General features: G+C 32.2%; 1 protein-coding gene across 1 annotated transcript in view; it reads left to right on the forward strand.

Annotated features, from left to right (window-relative positions):
* Positions 1 to 4,144: 4,144 nt before the first annotated feature.
* Positions 4,145 to 14,932, forward strand: part of LOC148940638 (dnaJ homolog subfamily B member 12) — a 36,414-nt gene continuing 25,626 nt past the window's right edge. The window contains exon 1 of the mRNA XM_089104971.1: positions 4,145 to 4,379. Coding sequence (XP_088961097.1) covers positions 4,247 to 4,379 — 133 coding nt within the window. The 5' untranslated portion in view covers positions 4,145 to 4,246. The remainder of the gene's footprint in view (positions 4,380 to 14,932) is intronic.

A 14,932-nucleotide genomic window follows, 5' to 3' on the forward strand; every position in this document is an offset into this window, starting at 1 on the left:
CTTAACCTAACCTAACTTAATCTAGCCTAACCTAACCTAATTTAATCTTTTTACCATGTTTAAGTTAGGTTAGGTTAGCTTATCATGAGCGCTCGTGATAAGTTTACCTAACCTAACCTAACTTAAACATGGAGAAATGTTTCTAATTATTTAGTAATATTTATTTATAACTAAACTAACCAAACCTATTGTATTTGGTGGTTAGATAAATTAACTCAAATTAAGCAAAAATTAGAAACGAATTGAAAATTTTTATCTTCAAGGTAAGTAGTCACACTCAGATTAGATACCTTAATCTCTCCTAATGCACATTTTAGACTTCTGATATATATTTTTTATGTCACCGTTGACGGGGTAACTTCATTGGAAGCCTAGTCATTTTCATTGGTAATCTGCTTAAATGAGCTAACTTTTTTTTCTTTTCTCTATTAAAATAAAGGAGGGAACTAGAACATTTTGCGCGAACGTGAAACCCCCCAGAAAGGATGTGGTTTCTCATATCTTCCTGACGAGTCTTGACAATCAACGTAAATCTTTTCCTATTTTCAGTGAAAAATTTGTAACAATGTTTTAAATTTTTTAATCTCTTTGATAAAAATCTGAATTGGAGGTGACAATTTTATATTATTTTTGGGAAATATAATTGATCAATAACTTATTCCATTTTCATTGAGAAAATTAAGAATCGAAATTTAAATTTTCTTCTTACTAACAAACATTTGGAACATAAATTAAAATTGTTTAATCTCTTTGAGAAAGGTGTGACTTGAATTTAAGAAGATTTATAATTAAACTTAAACTTTACATCCTCAGGAAAATAATCAAACTCAGAATGTGACTTTTCTTATCGTTTATTGAAAAATTTAGAACTTAACTTTAAATTTTATATGTCGTGGTGAAATTAAAACTGACATGTAATCTTTTTATTTTCTATGGGGACCTTATAATTTAATCATGTTCTTTTGGAAAATTCAGAATATAGTATGAACTTTTGTATCTTCTATGAGAAAATTTTTAACTGTATTTAAAATTTTTTAATGTGATTGAGAAAAATCTGAACTAAAGTGTAAATTTTTCTTAATATTTTGGTTAAATAGAACTGATAAATAATGTATTTCATTTTCAGTGAGAAAATTCAGACTCGACGTTAAAATTTTCTTAAGTTTTTTAAGAAAATTTAAAATTGAAGTGAAACTTTTATCTTCATAGAAAATAATCACGATCATAGTATAACTTTTCTTATCTTCTATGGCAAATTTTTTTTATCTTCAAGGAAAATAATCTGTGGAAGCTTTTTATTTTCTCTGGCGAAATTAAAATTGAAATGTGTTTTTTGATAAAATTCAGAAGAGAACTTGAATTTTTCTATCTTCTATTAAAAATTTTTAAAAGTATTTAAAATTTTTTCATCTCTTTGAGAAAAATCTAAACTGAAGTGGAAACTTTTCATGTTATTTTGGGAAAATAGAATTGATCAATAACTTATTTCATTTTCATTGAGAAAATTCAGAAGCGAAGTTGAACTTTTCTTCGTCCGGTAAAATATTTGGAATTGAACTTTAAATTTTTTCATCTCAGAGAGAAAAGTTGGAATTGAATTTAAGAAAATTTAGAATTAAAGTGAAACTTTTTATCTTCATAGAAAATAATTAAATTTATATTATAACTTTTTATCTCATCTAGGGAAAAATTTAGAATTGAACTTTAAAATTTTTTATCTATTGGTGAACTTAAAACTTAAGTAGAAGCTTTTTATTTTCCTTGGAGAAATTAGAATTGAATTATGTTCTTTGGTAAAATTCAGAAGAGAACTTGAATATTCACGATCAAAGTATAACTTTTCCTATCTTCAATGAAAAATTTGAAACAGAACTTTAAATTTTTTCATCTCTATGTGAAAAGTCGGAACTGAATTTAAGAAAATTTAGAATTAAAGTGAAACTTTTCATCTTCACGAAAAATAGTTACAATCGTAGTATAACTTTTCTTATCTTCTACGTTAAATTTTAGAACTTAACTTTAAATTTTTTATGTCTTGGTCAACTAAAAACTGAAGTGTAAGCTTTTTATTTTCTTTGGAGAAATTATAATTGAATTATGTTCTTTGGTAAAATTAAGATGAGAACTTGAACTTTTCTATCTTGTAAAAAAAATTTGGAACAGTATTTTAAATTTTATCATCTCTTTGAGAAAAATCTGAATTGAAGTGTAAAGTTTTATATTATTTTCGAAAAATAGAATTGGTCAATAACTTATTTCATTTTCATTGAGAAAATTCAGAATCAAAGTTGAACTTTTCTTCTTCCGAGAAAATATTTGGAACAGAACTTTAAATTTTTTTATCTCCTTGAGAAAGGTCGGAATTGAATTTAAGAAAATTTCGAATTAAAGTAAAAGTTTTTATCTTCCTGGAAAATAATCTGTGTAATCTTTTTATTTTCTCTGGCGAAATTAGAATTGAAGTGTGTTATTTGGTAAAATTCAGAAGAGAACTTGAACTTTTCTATATTTTATGAAAAATTTTGAACAGTATTTTAAATGTTTTCATCTCTTTGAGAAAAATCTGAACTGAAGTGGAAACTTTTTATATTATTTTGGGAATATATAATTGATCAATAACTTATTTCATTTTCATTGAGAAAATTCAGAATCGAAGTTGAACTTTTCTTCTTCCGGGAAAATATTTGGAACAGAACTTTAAATTTTTTCATCTCTTTGAGAAAGGTCGGAATTGAATTTAAGAAAATTTAGAATTAAATTGAAACTTTTTATCTTCATGGAAAATAATCAGAATCATAGTATAACTTTTCCTATCTTCTACGGAAAAATTTAGAAGTGAACTTTAAATTTTTCATGTCTTGGTGAACTTAAAACTGAAGTGGAAGCTTTTTATTTTCTCTGGAGAAATTAGAATTGAATTATTTTCTTTGTTAAAATTCAGAAGAGAACTTGAACTTTTCTATCTTCTATTAAAAATTTAGTACAGTATTTTAAATTCTTTCATCTCTTTGAGAAAAATCTGAATTGAAGTGTAAATTTTTATATTATTTTAGTAAAATGGAATTGATATGTATACACACACAAAAACTCAAACGCACACAAAAGTTTACACACACACACACAAAAACTTAAACACACAAAAAAACATACACACACACAAAAACTTACACACACACAAAAACTTACACACACACAAAAACTTAAACACACCAACAAAACTTACACACACACATAAAATTAAAAATATACACAAAAAATTACACACACACAAAAACTGACACACACACACATACTTATAAACACAACAAAAAAGAAAAAAAAACAAAAAAAAAACCAACAAAATCAAAAATAACCAAAACAAAAAAAATAAAAAAACGAACAAAATAAAAAAAACACAAAAAAACTTGCAAAAAAAAAAAATCAATCAAGCACAAAAAAAAACTTAAAAACAGAAAAAAGATTACACACACACAAACAAATACACACACACACACATAAACTAAAACAGACAAAAAAAAAATTGCACACACAAAAAAAAAAACACACAAAAAAAAAATAAAACACACATATAAAATAAAAAACGAAAAAAAAATAATACTAAAACACACAGCATTAAATACAAACACAATCATAAAACATAACAAAAACATAAAAAAGAACAAAAAACTATTAAACACAAGAACATAAAAAACAAAAAATAAAAGAACAAAAAAGCAAACAAAAACCAAAACAAAAAACTTACACACACACAAAAACTTACACACACACAAAAACTTACACGGTTCCTAATTTTCACAGTAAAATTTGTGATTGGTGAGACACTCTTTAAAAATATGGTGGTTTAATTGGTTTGAACTTACATAAAATAATTTGAGGATAGTTTCAAGAACCATTCTTCTAAAGAAGAGCCATTGGTTATTTGTGTGTACGACACTGAATACTCTTTACAGAAAAAGACAAACAGTAACGTAGCCTAAATTTATAAATGTACAAAAATACATGGTTAATTTATTGCATATAAAGTTCAATTAGAGAAACATATCAGAAATAGATTTTATGTTTTATAATTCAATTTTTTGGCAAATGTTATTTGGTTTGATAAACATTATAAAATATTTCTCTCTAAAAATTGTAGCCTACGAAATTTACATCACAATGAATCAATAACAAATTTAATAATTTATTGTTTAAAAGTCTATAGGTCTAAGCTAGTATATAGCTACTTTTTGCACCGAATGTGCGCTAAATGGAGTCAAACAGGGATGATGCTGTCAAGTGTATCAGAATAGCTGAAGAAGCTATCAGAGTTGGTAATCTGGAGAAGGCTGAAAAGTTTCTTGAGAAAGCAGAAAGACTTTATCCTCTTAAAAAAGCAAAAGGTAATAGTCTAGGTTGGGTTCATATTTTGGAAATTTCGGTAAATTTTTATCAAATCATATTATTGAGTAACAACTAAAGTGAATATACCATGCAATGCCTTTTTTATGCTGTTTATGAATATAATAGGCTAATCATTTTTGTCAGAAATGAGTTTTAGCCCCCCCCCCCCCTCCCCAATGTGCAAATATATATCCTGAATTGACAGAAATAGAGGGGGGGGCTAAAATTGATTTGCATCAAAAATTGATTATTATATTTGTAAACAGCATAAAAAAGGCATTGAATGGTATATTCGGTAAAATTCTACTTTAGCTGCTTTTGGCTATCTTCGAAAGGGGTAATGTATGAAGAATAACACTTTCAGGAATGGGTCTACAGGTTAAAGTATGTCCTGGGGAGGTATTTTGAAGTACCTATCTCCACTCCTTCTCCCTCTAGAGGGTCCTGAAATTTGCCTACCTGACAAGTCTGTACCAATTGAAATTTTGACAAAACAACATTTTACATTAATTTTCAGTTATCAGTTTCTTTTTCTCTGGCTTTAGCTCTGAAAATGCAATTTCATTTATTTGAGCAGAATTTTAAGCCATATAATAGTTTTTTCCAAAATTTAGGAAATGTATTTGCATATCTTTAAAACCTTATAAATTGGGATTGAGCACTGTTGTGAAGCTGAAAACAATTTTGTTGTGCTTCATTTAAGCAGAAGATCTATTTTGCAAGGTTTCACTTCTATAACTCACATATTTTTAAAGGTCAGGACCCTCTAGAGGGAGAAGGAGTGGAGGTGGGTACTTCAAAATATCTTCCCAGGACATACTTTAGCCTGTAGACCCATCCCTGAAAGTTTCATTTTCTTAACCTAACCCCTTTCCAAGATAGTCAAAAGTAGCTAAAGTAGAATTTTACCGTATATTCACTTTACTTGTAAGTCAATAATATGATTTGGTAAAAATTTACCAAAATTTCTAGGTAAAATTCTACTTCTGGCTGTCTTGTAAAGGGGTTTGGTTAGGAAAATGAAACATTCAGGGATGGGTTTACAGGCTAAAGTAGGCTATGTAAAAGTGGCATAGCAAAGTAGCAATGCTACTTGGCAGTTATCAAATTTGCTGGTAGATTTGGTCTGACAATACTATTTTTACATATAAAAATAACTTTTGCTGTTCCCCAAAAATCCCCTTTCATCAGGGTTACCACCCCTAGTGATTTATCACTAGTGACCATCCACCCCTAGTAACTATGACTTTCACTGGTAAAATTCTACTTTAGCTAGGCCTACTTTTGGCTATCTTGGAAAGGGTTAGCCTATTAAACTTTCAGGAATAGGTTTACAGGTTAAAGTATGCACTGGGGGGACTCCACCCTTTTACTTTTGGAAAAAATTACTTTATTAGCTTATATAGAATGGTACTATCCAATCTCCTTATAATTAAAAACATTTTAGTCATCTAGTTGGAAAATTAGGCCTGTCTGTATAGGAGGAATCTATAGTTGTCAACTAGTTGACAATAAATGTTGCCCCAGCAAATCTTTCCTTTTCTAACAAGTTGACTAGCCTAATAACTTCTCCTCAGAAAAAGCTTAATTTTTCCAGCTAGTTGACTAATAACTTCTCCCCAGCTAAAGTTAATTGTGACAAGTAGCTGGAAACAAACATTGCCCCAGAAAACAATTAATTTTCCAACAAGTTGACTAGTAACTTCTCCCCTTGCAGGAAGTTCTCATTTCCTTTAAATCTTTCTTTATGACATCCTTTCACCCCAGACAAGGACAAACTGCTTTCCTTTTATTCCTAGACAGTTGGCCAAAAAGGCAAATCTTTGGCAATTCGTCATCCTTCATCTGCAGAATGTGCCCTAGCCATCTCAACCTTTCTCTCATTATAGCCATAGAAAGCAGGATTGAACCACATTTTTTGTACAGCCTACTGTTTGAAGTGTGGTCAGTCAGCTGGATACCCAGAACAATCCATAGGCAATTTCTATGGAAAACATCTAGCAAATTGTCATCCACTTTTTAGAATTTTCTTTTAGGTTTGTATATACTGATAGGATCAATAGGGAGGGAGGCAGTGCTTCCACTTAGCTCCTACCAGATTTCCAATCAGTCTGTTTAAAAAGTCTGAAAATTCTGACACTCGAACACAGAAAATCTGACAATTTTTCTGACGCCACATTGGTCTAAAATCCAACAAATTTCCAACCACAACTGAAAAATCTGACAATATTCTGTTGTATTGGAATCTTTTTCTTTTCGCAAGACAAACTTTTACACTGTCTGTCCTACAGCTCCTTCTCCCTCAATGGTAACAAATATATCTTTACTGTTCAAAAAAAAAAATCTGCACCTTATTCACCCTCACTTTTATTTTTTTTCACCTCATATATTTTAAATAATTCATAGACAATCCTTTTTTTCATAAAATACAAAACAAACTTTCATCATTTTTTTTCTTTTTTTATCAGCCCTTTTTGAACTACACTGAAGAAACTCCTCAGCCATTGCATTGACTTTTAAAATTTTTAGTAGTTTTAAGAGGGAGGCATTGACCTCTAAATCATGGCAGACATGTCTTTTTCTTTTCATGCCAAACTTGGCCTAGACAATTGAGGTAAGGGTCACACTTTTGAGTGAGTTTCTATGATCTGTCTTAACATCTTTCATGTTTGACAAGAACTACTCTACAACAAAGTTGAAAATGGCAAGGTCAGGAGGTATTGGACAATGATGATTATGTTAGAGAACCTCTGAGTATCATTTGGTGTTCTTATAGAAGCCACGTGACACCAAAAATCACAGACATCTGTCACATTTAGAAGATCAAAAAGGATTAAACTCCACCATTCCTCTACTATCTTTCTTCCATCCCACAATGGTACACTATATCTCTGTAGAATCTTTTGCAGAAGATCAATTTTGCCTATTTTGAAAGCTTTCATAGGGTCAAGGATCTCACACAACATAAACAGTTTGTCCTCAAATGAGAATCACTGCTTGATTTTCTTCACCACCTCCACATATAACTTACAAGCACATTCATAGATGACTTTCACTGTACGTTCATCTGCTTTTGTACTAGGATTTGACTGCAAGGTTTGAAGAGACTCATGAGCTGCCATCCCCAAGTACACATCTTAAGCTGGAAGGTCACTTGCTTTTGTCAATGGAAAGGTTGATCTAATGTAGCTAGTTTTCATTAAATTTGTGGTAAGATTTCTTTGAAGTATCTCCACCTCTTATTTTATTTTGTGAAACAAAGGTTTTTTGTATTGGAAAAAGAAGATTTAAATTTGTAAACAGCTCCAGCACAAAGAGCTGGAACTCAAGTTGAATCTGAAGCAGTGGATTTGTTAGGGCTTGAAATACACTGTCATTCCCTTGAGTGGGATCCTAAGCTGCTACTCCCAGAAAGTAGCAAAGTAGCTACTAAGTGCATCCCAATTATGCAATAGTCTCTCAATGCACATCTGAAGAGACAGCCAACGTGTCAAAGAATCCAACCCAGTTCTCTGTAGGTATATTTTTATCTTGAAGAACACTGCAAATAAGGTTGAAAATGGTTTCTGCTTTCTCATCACAATACTAAATCATATCAAGGAGGTCTATTTGTATTTCAAACTCCTTATTGAAGAACAAAACTACAACAAATTTTCAAAAGTTTCACCTTTATGTAACTAGAGATAGGTTGTTTTTTTTTTTACTAAGAGAACAGTCTGCCCATTTTGGTAGTTTGAAAATCCTTCTCCACTAAAAAAAAGAAAATCTAGAACAATTAAAATTCTGACCAATATCTGCTTTTTACTAAAAATATGACAAAATTCTGATGTCTGACACATTTTTTTTTGTCTGACAAGAGAGCCAAAAATCTGACAATGTTGGAAAAATCCAACATAGTGGAAGCACTGGAGGGAGGGTTGCTTGGTTGCCCGGATAACAACTAATATATTGAAAAGAGCATGAAATAAGAACAAAGTGCTGCTAAACTGAAATTTTACCATTATTTGGAAATTTGACTAATTTACCCTTCAATTCTTAGAGGTTTGTGCACTCACAGTTTCAAGTAGCCCAGCCTATTATAAATAAGCCAGGGTGAAAGCCTATTGAAAAAATAAAGTTTTGTTGGGGAGAAGTTACTAGTCAACTATTAGGAAAATGAATTGTTTAAATACTGTAATGCAAAACAAATAGGCCACAGGGCCTATACAAAAATCTTCTAAATTGAAAAAAATTGTTGGCACTTTCACTGTAGGATTTGTCCAGTTCCAGCTTGAACAAGTTTAATGAGTTGGCATTGGTGACTTCATAGGGAGCTTGTTCCAGTGTTGTGTTGCTTGGTTCTTGAATGCCCAACAGCCAATGTCCTTTTGGAACCTCTCCTCTTCAAGCCTGAGGTTGTGACCACAAAGGTTTGTGAGGCATCATAGCAAAGCTTGTATACCTCAATGAGATCTCCCCAATGCAGTTGATAAGCTAGTGAAGGAAGTTTGAGCTTGCAGAGCCTATCTTTGTAAGGTAAGTTTCTCAAAGTCAGACAGAACTTTGTTATTTGTCTTTGAACTTTTTTCAGAGCTTTGATGTCTTTGTTGCAAAAAAGATGTGTAGTGCAATGATCATATTCAAGGATTGGCTGTACTAAAGTTTTGTAGAGAAGGCAAAGGGTATTATCATTTCCAAAAGTGAAGTTGCACCTTAAAACTTTTGCAACATGATTTGCTTTCCCAATAATGCTGTTGTAGTGGGCCTGGAAGTTGAGGTTGCTGTCAATGACAACTCCCAAGTTGCGCTTCTCCTGGTATGATATGATTGGTAGGTCTCCTAGTCTATATTCATAGTGAATAGTAGGTTTCCTTATTGTTAGCTTGTTTCTTTTGTTGATATTGATTTCCATCAGCCAGTTGGACATCCAACTATTGAGCTGGTCAAGGTCCTCTTGCAGAGATTGTGCATCAGCAGCTGTTTTGATTACTTTATACAGCTTGGTGTTGTCTGCATACTGTAGAATCTCTGAGTTGATACCTTCTACTAGATCATTGAGATATAGGTTAAATAAGAGAGGACCAAGGACCAAGCCCTGGGGAACACTGCTGATTACATCTACTTCAAGTGTGCTCAAAACTTCATCTACTGATACTGTTTCAGACCTTCCAATAAGAAACTGTTCAATCCAATCAACTGTGGTTCCCAGACAAAGGTTGTGGAGTTTGTATAAAAGGCAATGATGAGGTACTCTGTCAAAGGCCTTTTTAAGGTCTACTTAAATGACATTGACTGGATAACCCTTATCTGTATGCATTATTCAGTTTTCCACTGCCATAAGAATCTGTGACTCTGCAGACCTTCTCTTCAAGAACCCAAATTGCTTGCTAGTGATTATCTTTCTTTAGCTCATATGCTCAAGGATGTGGTCAGATATGATAGATTCCAGTATTTTGCAGGTTAGACTGATCAGGTGGTAATTTAGAGGATCTAGGCGGTTTCCCTTTTTGTGCAAGGGAACCACTGTTGGCTTTTCTAGATACTAGGGATAGGGAGTTCATTTGACTATAAGGATTTTTGAAAAGTCATTGATAGGGACTCTGCAATTAGATCTGGGGTTTCTTTTAAGACTCTGGGATAAAGTCTGTCTGGACCTGGTGATTTGCTTATGCTTAGCTCTTTGAGTCTCTTCAGGACCACCTGTGGGTCTGTCTTGACCCTGGGTGTTTGGTCAGAGACTATCATTATCAGGGTTTGTAGTGATGAATAGGTTCCTGGATGAAGATGGTAGTGAAATATGTGTAGTAAATCTTTTTTTTTTTGCAGATCTTTCAATCAGGAGTCCAGTTTAGGGTTTTTTTAAGCTTGGAATATCTGGCTTCTGGGGTTTTCTGGGGCATTGTTTGTTTCCAGCTAGTTGGCAAATTTAAGTGTTGCTGGGGACAAGTTATAAGTCAATTAGTTGGAAAATAAATTGTTTTCTGGGGCAATGTTTGTTTCCAGCTAGTTGGCAAAATTAAGTATTGCTAGAGATAAGTTATTAGTCAACAAGTTGGAAAATGAATTTGTTTTCTGGGACAATGTTTCTTTCCTTATGAACTACTATTCATAAAGGAGTTTGAAAAAAAAAAGTTGCACACCTCCACATCATCTTGGCTTTCAAAATGGCATTGGATGTGCTGTTGCTCTTGTAGTTGTTTCTTATGCTCTGCTTGATGCTTCTTTTACAACTAGTTCACTCACCTTGACAAGTCATGATGTTTGCCATGCCTTTGACTCCCTAATCCACCCCCTTATGCTTTTAGGGCTGCTAAAAGAGGAGTAAGTCTGGCTATAATCAGATCTCAAAGGGATTTGTATGCTAAGCTATGAGTCAAACTAAAATCCCTCTTAAGAAAGAAGAAATGGCAAGATCACTGAGATATCTAATTTGGATCTGCAGTTCAAATCTCATCAAATGTCTTTATTAACAGATCCTACTATGGGTGTTGCTAAACATTTAGGGGTGAGAGGCTTCAGAATACATATCTAGTTCTGTTTGGGTGTTTGTCTGCAATTTTAAACCAAATTCTTTCTACAAAGGCCAATCTAGATTCTATATTTATTTCCTAGAGACTATAGGTATATGAAGCTTTTAAATAAGTTATTACTCCATGCTTACATTCTTTGGACAAGAGATCAGAGATAATTTGGTAGCCAGGCATTTGATTGTGCATATATTATAATCTGCTCCTGGTATTTGTAGGGCATACTTCAGTTAGTAGAACCAGGTCATAATATTTACTGTAAATTTGACTTCTGAGTTTGTTCATTTTGTTAGTAAGTTTGTTCACATTGGTTGGTAGAGCACAAAAATCTGGACTTACATGTCAGCAGTTGTTGGTACCTTGTCCTTGTTCTGAGTGGGTAGAATCTGTGGTTTGGCAGAAAAAAAAAATCAACATTGATGTAGAAAATTCTACTCAAATTTTCTGAGGTGACACACATTATTAACATGGAAGATGCAGTATCAGATGTACATGTATTATCTCAGATTTTACAGGAACAGTTAAAAAATAAAAATGTCACAAAGGCACAACTATTAACACAATGTACAACCATATGATAGCTTCACATTTGCTTGTTTGTTGCAGTGAATTCACCCCTGCTAACCCTAGAAAATGCTGGATAAGTGACATCAGACATAAGCAAAATTCAGTCTTTCCACAAACAAAAAAATATGAAATATTATATAGAGAACTGAAAACGTTAGTAATTGTGAAATGTGACATATCTTTAGAAATTTTTAAATCAGCTGTTTACAGTGGACTGTGTGTGATTATTGTTGGTATTTACCTAGTTGTCAATAGAATTTCAGTTAACAAGCTGCTGGATCACTATTTGCTGTTATCTTTTACAGATTAAGTTTGGGGACAGTGGCACTAATTCAAAAACGTTTTGGGGGGAGGGGATGGACAAAATTTGCTTTTTCGAAATCTTGGAGGGGGGGTACACTTTTGTTCAGTGAAAATACCAAAAAATGAGTTTTAGTAAAAATCTCTAAATAGAGTATTTTTCAAAATTTCTGTTCGTTTTGGGTTTCATTTATTCTTTAATAGTAATTTCTGGTCGTTTTGTGAGTAATGCTTAGATTGAATATGAATATCAAGCTTAAAACAAAAAAAAAACATTTTCCTATTGAAGTATAAATGAAACTTAAAACGAACAGAAATTAAATAAACAATCAATGCAAATAAACATACAATAGATAATAATGTAAGTTAATAAATAAATCTTAAAATGAGTGAAACTTAAATTGAATATGCAAATCAAGCTTGAAACAAACAAAATCACCACAAACAAGAGTTTGGGTATGACCTCCTTCTCTCACTGTAAAAGTCTAAAACCCACTACGTCATTGATGCTTTACTGAAAACGAATTTTATGACAAATATTTTCTTTTGTAATTAATGTGGGAAATAAACATTAAAATTATAGAAACATTTTGAATTGATGAGCTGGGAGAAATTATTACCATTATGTATCAAATATTCAGTGTACACTATTATCACTTTTTAAAGTTGTTAAATACGAATATAGTTTCCCTACAAACAAGTGTTTGGATACTGCCTCCTTTCCTAACTGTAAGTAAAAACCAAAAGCCTACTGCATTATTGGCGCTTAACTGAAAACGGATTATTTTACAAATATTTTCTTTTCCAGTTCTTACAGAATTGAAAATAAAAATACAATTACAGTGAAATAAATTCTTGAACTGATGGATCTTTCAACAATTAATATCATTATACATTTAATATTCAATTTGATGTTGTTTATACTTTCCAAGACTCTTCAAGACGCATATAGTTTTCAGTAAAGCGTCAATGACGCAGTAGGTTAGACTTTTATAGTGAGAGAAGGAGGTCATACCCAAACTCTTGTTTGTAGTGATTTTTTTTCCTTTCAAACTTGATTTGCATATTGAATTTAAGTTTCACTCGTTTTAAGATTTATTTATTAATTTACATTAATATCTATTGTATATTTATTTGCATTGATTGTTTATTTAATTTCTGTTCATTTTAAGATTCATTTATAATTCAATAAGAAATTTTTTTTTTTTTTTGTTTTAAGCTCGATTTTTATATTCAATATAAGCATTACTCGCTTTAAGTTCTATTTATTGATTTATATTATTACTTGTTGTTTGTTTTTGCTATGATTGTTTATTTAATTTTTGTTCGTTTTCGGTTTCATTTATTCTTTAATAATAATTTCTGGTCGTTTTCAGTTTGAATTTTCAAAGGTATTTGTATCTGGTGAGCTTCAGTTTAAAATTGCCTTTACTTTTCTTTGAAAAACTTATTTTTCGGAAAGTTTTTTTAAATTAATTTTTGTTCGTTTTCGATTGAAAAAAAATTCATGTTTTTAAAAATTACATATTTCAAAATCAAACAAAAAAAAAATCCAATATTGCTCGAATTAATAAAACGGGTATCCTAGTAACATTGTAAAAGGGAAAGAATGTTTCTTTGTCAACCCAAGAGTTTTTATTTTCTGATGTCTGAACGATTTTTAACAAATTGGCTATCTCAAAATTTTTATCGGATGGGTTTGGGGAAAAAGGGCGTGGGGGACTAGATTAAGCTTTGGTCTCTTTTGACTCTTTAAAAGTGAACTAGAACTTTGTATTTTCAATCAAATGAGCCCTCTCTGAAGTTTATACGAGTATCCCTTCTACAAGAACCTTATATATCCCTAGAGTATAACTTACAACGCCTATCCCTGGGCCCTGGGGGGTTGTGGCGACCCTGGAGTTTTAATATCTGATGGTTGAACTATTTTTAACAAAATGATCACCTGAAATTTTTATTGGATGGGTTTATCTATCCGATACACCCAAAGGCGTGGAGGGTGGAGGGCCTAGTTGCCCTCAAATCTTTTTTTACTCTGAGCAAATGAACTGCAACTTTTAATTTCTATTCAAATGAACCCTCTCTGAAGTGTATACACACTAGAACTCTTGATTTCCAATCGAATGAGCCCCCTTTGAAGTTTATACGACGACCCCTTCTATATGAAGTGGCTCTGGGACTCTTAAAATGTGAATTACAACTTTCAATTTCCAATCAAATGAGCCCTCTAGGAATTTAATACGAGCATCCCTTCCATAACAACCATATATGCCTCCAGGGCATAACTTAAAACCCTTGCCCTTAGGGTTTTGGGGGAGTGCCCTCCTCAAAATTGTATTTTCTATATGGAAATCAACTAAGCCGAACAAAATGGATATCTCAAAATTTTTATTGGATGCGTTTGGGGGAATGATGGGTGTGGGGGGGGGCTAGTTGCCGTCCAATCAGTTTTGACCCTTAAAAAGGACACTAGAACTCTCGATTTCCATTCGAATGAGCCCCCCTTGATGTTTCTACGACGACCCCTTCCATATGAAGTGCCTCTAGGAAAAAAAATAATGATAATAATTAAACATTGGAGCTGTATAGCCTTTACTATAGGCAACGCTATAGCGTTGCCTCTGATTTTCTCTCTTTGTCTTGTCATGGAAGGGCAGTTTGGCTTTAGATCTTTTATTCCAAATGTAATGAACTAAGGATTTTGATATTGCACTGTTTAGTTCAAATAAGAGGACAAACTGCATTATTCTTCAAGAAACATTGAATGATAGTCATTTTTTTTTTTTTTTTTTTTTTGAGGATGACATTTTGAGGGAAGGAGCAGGAGAAGTGTTTTGCCCTAGGCCTGGACAAGGCTCTTTGCAGCCCTGCATATGTGTACAGGAGTATTATTTAAACAGGAAATATCAAAACCGTGTTTGTTGTTGCTCTTTGACTTGTACAATATGATTGCCACTTTTTTTCAGAGGACTGAAAAGTAGACCTTGTACATGGATTAATGTATTTAGCTCACCTTGAAAAAGTTCCTCTCTTTGTTTGTAATTGGGAGCCAAATACTTAGTTGTGATATTATAGAACATGAAAAAGGGCACTCACAGTATTTAACCCAGTTATGTGAAATTATTTATTATATGTAAAGACATGTGTGGAACCGGGTCCAATCTAGGAAGGGGGGGGCC

Source organism: Artemia sp. Qi Xiang Cuo, chromosome 19, assembly GCF_049724085.1.
Source record: "Artemia sp. Qi Xiang Cuo chromosome 19, ASM4972408v1, whole genome shotgun sequence".
NCBI classification, from domain to species: Eukaryota; Metazoa; Arthropoda; class Branchiopoda; order Anostraca; family Artemiidae; genus Artemia; species Artemia sp. Qi Xiang Cuo.